The 13,082-nt window shown below is 40.8% G+C and overlaps 1 protein-coding gene across 6 annotated transcripts in view; it reads right to left on the minus strand.

Moving 5' to 3' along the window:
• SASH1 (SAM and SH3 domain containing 1) overlaps window positions 1–10,089 on the minus strand; it is a 1,249,329-nt gene extending 1,239,240 nt beyond the window's left edge. For 4 of the 6 annotated variants that reach the window (XM_077289190.1, XM_077289195.1, XM_077289193.1 and 1 more), the window contains exon 1: window positions 8,597–10,011. In XM_077289190.1, coding sequence (XP_077145305.1) covers window positions 8,597–9,061 — 465 coding nt within the window. In that variant the 5' untranslated portion in view covers window positions 9,062–10,011. Of the gene's footprint in view, window positions 1–8,596 lie in introns of all 6 variants that reach the window. The other 2 variants (XM_077289199.1, XM_077289197.1) reach the window with 2 other exon arrangements.
• Window positions 10,090–13,082: the final 2,993 nt, after the last annotated feature.

Consider the following 13,082-nt stretch of genomic DNA (forward strand, 5'->3'; position numbering starts at 1 on the left):
AGTTTTTAGAATTGTATCATTTTTGAGCATTTTCTGTCATTTAGGTCCCTCAAAGTCACTTCAAATGTGGGGTGGTCCCTATAAAAATGTTTTTTCAAATTTTGTTGTAAAAATGAGAAATGTCTGGTCAACTTTTAACCCTTAACTTCCTAACAAAAAAATTATGTTTCTAAAATTATGCTGATGTAAAGTAGACATGTTTGAAATGTTATTTATTAACTATTTTGTGCGATATGACTCTCTGATTTAAGAGCATAAAAAATAAAAGTTTGAAAATTGCAAAATTTTCAAAATTTTCACCACATTTCCTTTTTCTCACAAATTAACTCAAGTCATATCCAAGAAATGTTACCACTATCATGAAGTTCAATATGCTATGAGAGAATAATCTCAGAGTCAGATCAGTTGAAGCATTCCAGAGTTATGACCTCATAAATTTACAGTGGTCAGAATTGTAAAAATTGGCCTGGTCAGGAAAGTGAAAACAGGCTTCGGGGTGAAGGGGTTAAACCTTAACCCCTTCACCAGCTTGAGAATTTCCGTCTTTGCAGTTTCATTTTTTCCCCCTTTTTCCCAGAGCCATAACTTTATTTTTTATATAATAATAAATAATAAATATACAATATGGACATTTGGGAGCTTGTTTTTTGCAGAACGAGTTGTACATTTGAACTAACCAATTGCTTTTACCATATCGTGCATTGGAAAACAGAAATAAAAAAATTCAAGTGCAGTGAAATTGCAAAAAAAGTGCAATTCCACAATAGTTTTTTTTTTTTTATTACCATGTTCACTAAATGCTAAAACTGACCTTTCATTATGATTATCCATGTCATTACAAGTTCGCAGATACCAAACATGTATTGGTTCGTTCTTATTTAAGGGGTAAAAAAGATGGCTGTCAAATCAGCTCTCATGTGCCCGAAAAGGTGGGCTTAGTGTGGAATCCCACATCAAAGAGGCGACCTACATCATTGGTCGTAAAGGGGATAAAAACTATGAAACTATATCACAGGCGGTTTTATAGAATTAGACCCTTTGTTAGATGTTTTTGCAGGGCCAAGGTCTCTTAGGGTATGGTCACACACAGTAGATTCATGCATCTAAATAGAGCTGTTTCTGCAGGAAGCACATGGATTTCTGCAAGTCCTTCCACATGAAGGGTGAAGTTTTAGAAATGTTTGCAGCCAATCTGAAGTATATGAATCTACCCCAAAAGTTTTTTGATTTGCGCCAGTACCTGTAAGCAGAGAATTAGTCAGCCAGATAACTTCCTATTCTATGGTAGTCTTCTTGCTTCTAGTCCAAACACAGAACCAGAAATGTATCTATTGGCGCCATATACAAGCTATACAACCTGCGCCTTATGCCTTCTCTGTAAAGTATTGTTACTGCTGTGCATAATGCTGATTTTTTTGGCTTGTGATCGACTAAAATTCTTGACACAAATTATGTAAAGAGCCAAAAGACCATGTGACTGGGTAGAGGAGAGAGAATATCTGCAACATCACAACCATGAAGACTTTCACAACAAATTAAGTCTGTCTGTATGACAGATTCCATTAATAGGATGTAAACTCTAGATCTGCCTGTTGTTATACTATGTTTAGGCTGTCTAATTAAAAGCAACTATAGCCAGAATCCAGTGTCCTACTATTCAGCAATAGCATGCTGTACTCCTGACAAGACTCATTAGGTAAAAGGAGTCATTCATCAGATGAACCATGTCACAAGACAGGAGAACACTACTCTTAATGTCAGTGCTTATTACATGCAACAAGAGACCTTGCCTGAAAGAATAAACAGCAGATGTTTTATTTTTATAGAATTTCTTAACCTATCTATAGCAATGTTTTATAGGTGATCACTGGTGGGTTTATACAGCTAGTTCGCTTCTTCCTATACCCCTATAGTAAGAAATGGCAGCGTGCACGCTCAGTCACCACTATGTAAGGGGGTCGACAAGGCAGCGGGTACCGCGTGGTGGGTCCAGAACTAGAGAGGCTGCATCCACTGTTCCCGGGGGAAGCCTGAGTGAGGCGGACCTCCCCCTGTTGCCTGGGGAAAGCTATAGAGGGGAGCGGCTTCCTGCTGTCAGAGGGGGGGCGGAAGAAAAGAGGGTTAAAAGTGCGCAAAGCAGGGCAGTGTGGGGCCTAGCTTAGAGCAGTGAGGAGCATGCTCTGCTTCCCACTCCAGAGAGTTCTGCAGCAGACCTGAAGGATGCGGACTGCTGCATTGAGGGGAGTAGAGTGCTCAGTAGCAACCTGGAGAGCAAGAACCGTTCACAGCAGAGCCCTGCAGAGAAGAGCCATGCAGAGCAGAGAAGAGCCATGCAGAGCAGAGCCGGGTAGAGCCATGTACACAGAGCAGAGCCGAGCCGGGTGTTGCAGCAGCCACAAAGCATAGTGCCGCCAACAGCAGGGACCAGGGACAGCGGGACGTGCGGTGTGTGCCCAGTGACCGCCAGAGAGAACCAGGTGCCGTACACTAAGTGCGTACCGCACATGCACTGCCCCAAGAAAGATGACACATGGGACTGACACTTGCGCCCTGACATGGGCAGAGAATAGTTTTCTTGACCATTGTTACCCGACTACCCCAGATAAGCTAGTTAAGGAGCCACGTTGGGCTTGCACAGGACTGTGCTTTTGCTAGCCACATCAGTATATGGACAAGGGGCAGTGGAAGGTACCGGAGACCTACCACTGCCGCCAGAAGACGGACCAACGACTACAGTACCATCCTGGAAAAAGCACTGCGCCCGCCGTTGCCAGCGCTATTGAGTTCGCAGCAGGAACTGGAGTGTTAGGACTTCCTGATACACTTGCTACCGAAGTGTTGTTATTTGTACTGCTGTACTTCACTTTGCCATTCATATTGCGTGGAGTATTCCTGTGTAAATAAACCTGTTAACCCTTGCTCTTCCTCCCGTCAGTCACTGCATCCCGCGTTCCTGCGACTTCTATAACTACTTACAACTTCTTGTTACCTTGGCCAAAGTGGTGTAAGGGGACACGAATAGCCAGAATCCCTCTGATCTAACATTTATGAAATACCTGAATGAGGAGGGGCCATAGAAGGCAAGAGTGGGACAAACATATGGTGGGTAATGCTATTTGTAACATGTGAATTTCGCACTCTGATTTATACATGTCTACGTATTGGTAATTCAGTTACCTAGTGTACTTAATGTGCCATATGGGATCCATATTAGAATGGCCTAGACGTGTTCAAAATATTTTCTTATTACCAAGTCGCCAAGTTTTGTCTGGTTTGTGCTTTATGATTAAAAATTATCTGAGCATTTTACGTTTGGAATAAAATTATTCAATATTTCTATGGCTGTATTTACTCCTTGTTTGTTGATTTTGAATATCTGAATGATGATTATGTTGATGTGAGCCTGGTTTGCATGCCCCCAAATAGTCCACCTTGAGCATGGTTTTGTCAGTCCTACCCATTTTATAGTCCACGGGATTGTCACAGCTATTTTGGGACGGTTGACAAGTAGAGTTAACCTGTGCCTACTATTATCTCTGACCTCCAACTTCTCAAGTCTAACCGTTTTCAGACGTTACGCCCCTGCTGCAGAAAAAGCTCTCCATATTGCTTTTTCTGTAATACTAGATAAGTGACGTCACATTTTTTGGGTGGGATTACACATTACTATATACCATGATGATTGCAATATATTATGAGAATAAAAACTTTGATAGTAGGAGTGCTTCTTTAAGGAGACCAAACCAATCTGCAGAGACTTCATTTACTCTTATGGTTTACTTTCCCTTTATAAGGCATATATCTAGCAGTTATCTTTATATTCTCTCCACAAAGCTTCACAGTGATGAGGCCAGTGATGATTCTGTCTACTCCCTGTCTCTCCTGCATTTCATAGACATTAAGGATTGAATACAGATTTCTGTACTGTCTCTATGTCAATTCCAATGATCAGCTGCCTCCGTTGCATCTGAATTGCATTTCTGTAACCGTGTTTACATTCAGAGGACAAAATCTGGATAGATATTTGGCACCATCGTGGAAAAAAATCAGACATAAAAATAAGTAGCATGCTACTCATTTTAGTGTATTCTGCATGGAAATGACAAATAATTAGCCCAATCATATAGGGATAATTTTAATATGGATCTGGACAACAACAAACAATACATCTACATCAGATGTCTGGGTGTTAGTTTTAGATTTCTGCTAAGGATTCAGCGTTAAATATGTGTCAGTATTAATCCGGGAAGTGAACATACCCTGAAGTGATGCTTGCAGGACAGCACAGACAATGTAAATTAACAAATCAATAGAATACTAGCGGAATTTCTAAAGCATGGAATATGCCCATGAATATGCAGCTCCAATAACAAAGAAGAAAATCATTGCAGACACTGCAACTACATACTACCCTTCTGTGAATACTTTGCATAAATGTGCCTAGAGGTAAGCATTCAATGTGATCAGTGTTATCACCTGTTGTAGGTTTGTGTGCAGAATTCTACTGATGAAAATATCAACCTGCCCTGTATAAAATAAACTATAAGATTATTTATGGTAGTAACTTCTAAAAGCAAAGTTATGGAAATTACAGGTATTTAACTCTTGGCAAAAAGGCAGAACCGTATGGTCCAGTATAATGATTGAACGCAAAAATATTATAGTAATGGTAGCATACAAGTTGCCAACTGTACAAAAATGAATATTTGCAAAAAGCCTCTTCACGAAGAAAGAGAACAGAGAAAGAGAGAAGCCTAAAAGTGAATATTGACCCTTCACATTGCATTGACTTAAAATATACTGCCAAACCAGAACCTCCATCTGCAGATACATTGTGATTAGGAGCCCGAGATCATGCTCTCCACTTAAGTGTGCTTAAAAAAGTGAACAGTGCCACAATAAAAGGAGAAAGGCCCCTAAATAAACCTTTCCTCATCATTCTAGACCAGAAGGCCCTAGCGAAGGTCAGAAATCGGCATCCTTCCAACGCTGAAGCTTAGGGAAAGCTGGTCTTGCTCTCGGCATACACTTGGGCTGTCCCACAACAGCAAAACTAGGAGTTCATTGTCTCTCCTCCCAAAGGAAATGAAGCAAAGATTTGCAGGGAGAATCAAATGGTCATACATTTCCCCCTAGACCTATTGATAGGGAACCACACCATAAAAAGTCCTTGTGACAAGATGCACAAGAAAAGACTGAGAAATGGTGGAAACAATGAAAATAAACCATGGTGGTTTTACAGTGTGATATTGACCGGAACTGCCACCAGTAAAGTAAAACATTCACCATCCTAGCCAAAAGGCCTAGAATAATGGTGTGCACTGAAAAGTGCAAACGTTTTTAAGTGCATGCAAATGTGCCATGAAACTCATGTGAAGTCCCACACCAAATGAATTCAGACACCCCAGGGTCATTACTCCTATGGTACCTCTGCACCTCAGGCCCTCCAAACTACTTCACTTATGGTTTCATCCTAGGATTAAGGGTCACCTAACTGAATAACTACAGTATATAAGCCACCTTGCAGACATCCGAAAACTTATGACGAATATGCTTTAGTGTATTTGCTTTACGTCAGCAAGCCAGACCGTACCCACTGACCCCAGCAGACACTACACATGATCTAAGCCAAAAGGCAGAGAAGCCTTTAGCTATGCAGTGGGACAGAGAATTTCATCGTATATTCATTCTTCACTTTTTGGAAAGTTGGGAAATTAAATGTTCAAAACATCTTTGTACAGAGGAAGACTCTAAAGCCACATGTTGAAAATAACCATCCTAAAAGTCAATAACAACCATTGAAAGGGCTTTACCGATTACTGTAAAGGGTCGATAATGAATTTTAGGATTGCTACTTCCAACAGGTCGCACTAAAGTACCTAGCCTCTTCTTCTGTGAAGTAGTAATCTGCATATTTAATTTCCCACAGGAGCACTGCATGGCCTATAAGTCTCCATATGCCAACTTGGCACTTTCCCCAAGGAAAAGAATGAATGCAAGAATAAATCCTCTGTACAGATGTGTATTTATATTCATGTCATTTAATTTTTAAGATATATTGCACCCCAAACTTGTAGTACAATAACAGTAACTGCTGTTTAACAGGCATTTCTGAGAACCTATCAGAAAAATTTCTGATCTTATGTTAAAGAATATTAAAGGTGCTACAAAATGTTCTACAGCAAACATACTATATACAGTATAGGTTAAATTAACACCTTCCTATATATGCACCAATGTAATTTAAGTTTAAAAAATTAACAATGTTGCTGAAAAATATAAAAAAATTCTGAGGTTTACCTGTAAAACATGATGTATGTAATTATTTATGGTGGTTTTAGGGTCTCCCGATAGGATGGATATAAAAGATATCTATAGCATGATGGGTCTACCTGTAGTTAATACAGTCATCTGCCACGTTGTGAACATTTTTCCAACCAGTTTGAATAAATTTTCATTCAATGTATTTAGAATTTTAGGGGTTCATGCACATAGTGTGGGTATAATATAATGGTGCTTTGTATGGCAGCACGTTTTAAAGACATATCCAACATTAGTCAACTTTTAATATGGAATCTGACATAAAAAGAGACACATTAAGGTACCGTAAGGCTCCATACAATGCTGTGGTTCCCTACAGCTGTATGGGGCAGATTTTTTTGTACTTTTTTCGTCGGAATCATTTTACTTATGTCAATGCAAGATGGATAGAGAAGCAGAAATCCTTCCTGTTGCCATCAGATTAGCAACTGTCGAGAATAACGTTAAACTGTAGCACAATGGATTCCTGCTGCTGTAATGCAAAGGAAAGAAATGTATGCCTTATACGATAATCGCCCCCTTCAGTGTGCACAAAGACAGCGCATTCCTGAAAATACATTTACAATCCAGACTAATCCTTGCTGAAACCATTCCTGGAATGTGCAGAAGTGCAGGGCACTCAGCTAGTTCACTGCTGATATACACACATGCTAGGCTAAGTAACTAATTACCATTTAACCTGAAAAATCAATGGATAATTTGACCTCATGACGTTTCACTGGTCAAGAAATTTATGTCTGGTCCCATGTGGGTCCTCTACAGGATAAATAAAAAAATAAAATAAAATATGAGGACAACCACTTAGCTAGGAGTGCCGGGCACCTGCTGTGGCGATATATACGGAATGGGAAATTCTAGCATAGACATGAAAACAATTCAGTATTCTTTTTCCAGATTGGAAATAAAAATAGAAAAACATATAATAGACCACAGTAGACCACATCATTTATCCAGTGCTTCTCACTAACAGAGGTGAAACTCATTTTAGGAATGCCTACTGCATTGAAAAATTATCGCAATCACCTTCCAAGGCTTAGAGGGAAACATTACCTAGGAACCAGCAAACACCAATTTATAAGAAACGATGGGAGAAAAGCTGTATAGATTATCCTTTCTACTGAACCCAGATGTCACTCCTTACTTTCTATTGCTTCCTAAATGGCTGCGTGTTAGTGATTTTCAAGGACGGGCTTGTCTATGGCTGATGTGACAGTACTTTCCCCCGAGGAAAAAGAACACTGATCTCTGTGGCAAATGAAAGTTTCAAAGCCAATTATACTTAAATTGTCAACAGACCCCAACGCCCGCACTGAAATGACCTGTGGAGGAATAAGTGAGTGGACCACCATATCTGGTGCCCATGGGAGACATAGACGGACAGCCTAATGTATTTAACCGTAATGAGGAAGACGATGGAGACTTTAGAGCTATGTAGCTGTAAATGAAAAATAAAGTCTTGTCATTCCGCACATATCACTGGAGATAAGATGGCTGGACAAATCAAAGTTTTCAATGCCTAGTGATTTAGGATGTTGAAGAGGGGGCACAATGAATATATTATACATATATTTTCTCAAAAGTAACCAGTGAGGCTTCCTATGCCAATATTGTAACGTATCTAGTCTACACTATTTGCATTGGCAGCCACTCACTTTATATCATGAGGAGCCTCCCTATACAGACAGCAAAGGGTCTGCGGCATGATTTATAACACAGTAGTATGTCATCTTTGTGTCTGTGCCAGGCATCATCTGCATGGTCTACCTTAAGTTTAGGAACTCAGTGAACATTCAGAATGATTTACATGAATGCTTCTCAAACTAGGGCCTCACCAGACATACCAAGGTGATACCTGTGTCTGTGGTGGAAGTCCATACTAATATTAATTAAGATAGCTTTATCTCGTCATAATATTTAAAAAAAAGCAGAAAATGAGATATGTTTGTAAACCAGAGACTGATGCAGCCCCAGAAAGGACTGTGCAGAATACAATCACAAAAACGGATACCCCAGCAGGGGGCGCTTCACCACCTACTCACAGTATAGAGCAACAGGTATGCTATTCAATGCCAATATTTCATAATATAGTACAGAAATACAATACAATACCAAAAAAAGAAAGGACAACATGCAGAATGGTTATAACATATGGATTTCCATATTTCCATCTGTATTCTGACCATCTTTATGTATTTAGCAATGTTCCACATCATGGTGAGCATCTTGCATTGGCACATATTGTTATCATGCATATACCATCATGCACATATCTTACCTTTTTGGAGAACGGTGGTTTACTGAGATTAAATCCATCCCGAATGAGTTTATCCCTTATCATGATCTTTAACTTCAGTTTAGGATAAGTAACCAAGTTCTTACTCAGTTGGCCACTTTTATTACTCCTTGGAACTGGTTTATGACCCTGTGCTTCTCTCCAAGCTTTGGTTTCATACTGCTCCACCAAGTGACTAGTGTAGATATCAGGGGTAGGAGAATCTACCTGGGGTTCTAAAGTGAAATATAATCCACTTGCAGCTTCCTTCTCCTCTTCTCTAAGTCTGTGGACTGCATCATGGATCTTCTTCCGATGCTGTTGGACCATTACTCCGATGGCATCCAAATCAGGGTCCCCAATCTGTTTGCATACCTCCAAATCATCATAGCCATTATCCACAAAGGATTCTGCATATTGAGAAAGCTGCAATGCTTTCAGCCATTCATATACTATATTTGCACACATGGTGAGTTAGCAAAAAATAAAAAATAAAAAAAAAACCTTGAAAATATTCTACGTAGGAAAGATGTGTCGTTTACTTCCAACACGTAAATGATGAAATAAACCATCCAAAAGTTAGAATAAAATCCACCATCCTATAATGACTCCTCACAGGTAAGCAGTTGTGAAACAGCAATAAGATACGGTGCAGCATAGGTACCTGATGGTCTGTGTCATTCTGCAGCCAGGACGTGACCGGTCCGTGTGCTGGAAATATAATGCAATCCCAAGAACAGAAGACAGACTGGAGATGTAGATAGTTCCTGTGTGCTTTGCTCAATCAGATCAAGAGTAACCTGATTACACCTCAGCTGTCTCCTGTGCTTACATCAATGATACTGTGCAGGAAGAATTCAGAGCAGGCACCAACCTGATGCCATGCTCCAAAATATTTTCCGAACAAGTTAGTATTGCTACTTTTTTATTTCCTGTTAGCTTCAGTATTCCGCTCTAGTGTGGCAGAGCAAACCTGCGAGACTATGCCTTCCACGCTCTTCTTAACAGTTTGCTTCTCTCCTCCCGCTCTGCCTTCATCTATGGGATGCCAGACACACTACTTGCTCTTCCACCAGTCAATACACTCCAGGAAAAAAAATTCAATATTGTCTCAGGTTATCCGGCAGCTTGTTGGCTTCTCTCGTCCTGCGGCCACAGCTCCCCTTATTTTTTACAACCTGGTAGAATAGTTCCTTCTAGCTTCCGCTTGTTCTTCTCACAATACCGGTTGCACGCTATTTTTTATTTATTGTTCCAGATTACATTTGCAGCCGCTTCACAGAGAGGATTTCAAGTGCAGTTCAGCCGGCAGCCTCTGCTGTGTGTGTGGATGTGGGGAGGGGACTTTTGATTCAAGATTAATCTGCAAGAGAATACAGCAGGCAATTTGGCTGTGGCCAGGCTGCTTCCATAAGGTTGTGTCATTCACTCTTCTTTCTAACCGGTCTTTTATCTCGCCTTTAATTTGTCTTGCATTCACAGCAGAAATGCTAATTATTCTTTACATTTCCTGTTTTATTCCAGTCTCGTTCATCCAAACAAGGGATGTCGGAGCCTTTAGTGAAATGTTCCAATGTGTCAGTTATTCTGAATGTGTCAGTTATTCTGAATAGCAGCGAAAAGTAAGAATCTCCCAGATAAGCCTATTGTAAAACTGTTCTGAGGCTAGCAGTCCCAACTGCTACCTAAGCAGACCCTGAGAGCATTTCTGCCCCACCCATCTCCAGCAATGAGTGCATTCTACAATATGGAATTAATAGCATCTTAGGTATTTAAGACATGAAGTCCCATGCTTCACGGGGGCTTACGTGGGTTTATTTTTATTTACTTGTGGTTTAAAATATTATTATCACATTTTAGGCAAATCTCATTCTTGGTGCTATATCTAGTTGGACGATATTTTCACAAAATGTCCACTAGATTTGTACCTGATAAACAGGAATGAATCTCAGAATGGGACGAAAGAAAAAAATAAAACAATGACGAGGCATGGAAAACCAGCAAAGTTTCGGATTAGCCACATTTTTAATTATTTTCCATGTTTGTCTGTTTGAATTAAAGACTATCATTTCCATTAACTCTATCGCATGGCAGGTTTGTTGTGGACATTTCTGCTGCTGTCTCATTCATGTCATTGGGATTTGCAGAGATACAAGTGTAAGGTGTGTTTGATGTCTGTGTGATACATCTTGGACTGTCTTGAACTGCCTGTTTCAGCGTGCAAGTGAAGCTGGGACTACTATGATGTTCCTTTGTAAGGTGTCATATTTTATTCTGTCTGGCAAATGCTACTAACATGATTTATTTGTAAGTACTGTGACTTTGATGATTATTGTATGGATCTCTGCATAAAGAACGCAAGTGAGGTCTCTCTGGTCAGTGATATGTGACACTGTAGCATGGTGCACATGGCTCTGTTATAGGAAGGAACATAGTCCATGCATAGTGCTGCTTTTTTGGCAAGTCTGTGAGTCACCTGTGTGCCACTGTAAGCAGCCGACTAGCCAGCAGTGAATTAGAACATCTGTAGACTGTCAGAGAGAAATTGGTGAATCCTGCAAGGGATTGTGTATTAATAAAGGGAACCTGTCACCTGAATTTGGCGGGACCAGTTTTGGGTCATATGGGCGGGGTTTTCGGGTGTTTGATTCACCCTTTCCTTACCTGCTGGCTGCATGCTGGCCGCAATATTGGATTGAAATTCATTCTCTGTCCTCCGGAGTACATGCCAGCGCAAGACAATATAATAATAATAAAAAGTGTTAATGTGGGTTTTAATTTAACAGGTATACTCCTTGCAGGGAGAACACAGATAAAACAATATAAAGGAACACAGGGGACGTAACTCAGGGGAAGCGGGTGTGAAGCATAGGGTAGGAAGTTCAAGGATAGCAAACTTATCAGTCCGACGACATCAGAATGCGGTTAGTTCAGGATGTGGACATTGGCGCCAAAGCAGTGGCACATAAGGGGTCCAGTATGGTCCTGGAAAGGATGTTGTCCTGGATCCTGGCGGCGGCGGTGATTCCTCGTGATCAGGTCGGTGATTGGTGTGTCAGGAAACTATGAGCCAGTCAGAGCACAGTCTTTCCCCCTGTCAGTGTACAGGGACAATGAGCAACTCAATTCAGGTACAAAATGAAACCCCTCAGAGTGGGTTTCCCAATTCTCCCATAGGTGCATGCGCAGGCTTATGTCCTGACTGGGCGTCCTGTCACTCATGGTTAGCGATGTCAGCGGGGACCAGGTACGTCATTGTCAGCAGTCTCTGCTGCCCCCCCCCCCGCAGAAGCCCTTACACTGCCCTCCTGTGCGATGCATGTTCCCACGGCAACTAACTGATTTGCCGCACGCTGTGACCCTTTTATCTTAGCCACGCCCCCTACTCCTAGGTGCAGAGGTCGGTCCAGGGCTTTAAGCTTTCCCCCATGAAACCTGGGTGACAGCCCCACAGTTCCGGATCCGTCTCGGAGTAGGAAGGCCTGGTCCGGGTCTTCTCCTTACATGCTCACAGAGCAAGAAGAAATTAATGGGTCGGCAGCCATCAAAACACAGCTCCCGGCCCAAGCATTGTGGTATGGAGGAATCTGCCAGGGGCTGGCGAAAAGGTCATCGAGGGCCATCCTCCTGCCTGAGGTTCCCTGCACTTTCACCTGACCTTCTTACAATTGCACATCCTGCAGAAGCAAGCAGAAAAATTTATGGGAACGATTTTTAGTTATTAAATTTTTTTTAAACTAAACCCATGCATGTAAGTATATCCTATATCCTCTATGTTATATAGTACAAAAAAAGAGCAGAAGCAGCATGTAATAGTCATAAATGGGTGTAAAGTCCCAGAAATTTGGCCAAATCCTCTCAATATTTAGTCAAAAAGAAAAAATATGTCAGAAAGCCAGTAGCCCAGTGGAGAAACTTAGCAATTCTAGGCGAGACTGTCAAGTTCATGTCAGGAAACCCGCGGCCAGTCCGTGCATCACAGTCCTTAAATTGACCATGTTAGGCCTCATCCATCCCTGTTTGTTCATGTATGCAAAAATTGATACTGTATCATCAGTCTTTTGGATCTGTGTTTCAGTTTTTATCATCAGTAATTTTCAAGTATGATAAATAAATTACAAAGTTTCTTCTATCCTTTACAGTGTTAATCAAGTACAGAACACAGACTGCACACTGATGACATCCATGTGTTGGACGTGATTTCCAATGACCCATAATCTTGTATTGGTACTTTACATCCCTATTGCCAGTAAAAAACAGTCATGTCAACCTCATTATTGCACAGACACGGTTCTCAAAAAAACATAGTCGTGAACATCCCCATAGATTATATATCAGGTACATGTTCTATCCGTGAAAATCATGGATGGAACATGTACATGAAAAACTGAAGTCTGAATGAGTCTTTAGGCTATTAGTGTCATGGGTTCTGTTTTGGGGACTTTCATATAGAGGTAAAAGATTAATTTTTCAATGGATTGTAGCACAG

This window comes from Ranitomeya variabilis, chromosome 2 (assembly GCF_051348905.1).
Source record: "Ranitomeya variabilis isolate aRanVar5 chromosome 2, aRanVar5.hap1, whole genome shotgun sequence".
Taxonomy (NCBI): Eukaryota; Metazoa; Chordata; class Amphibia; order Anura; family Dendrobatidae; genus Ranitomeya; species Ranitomeya variabilis.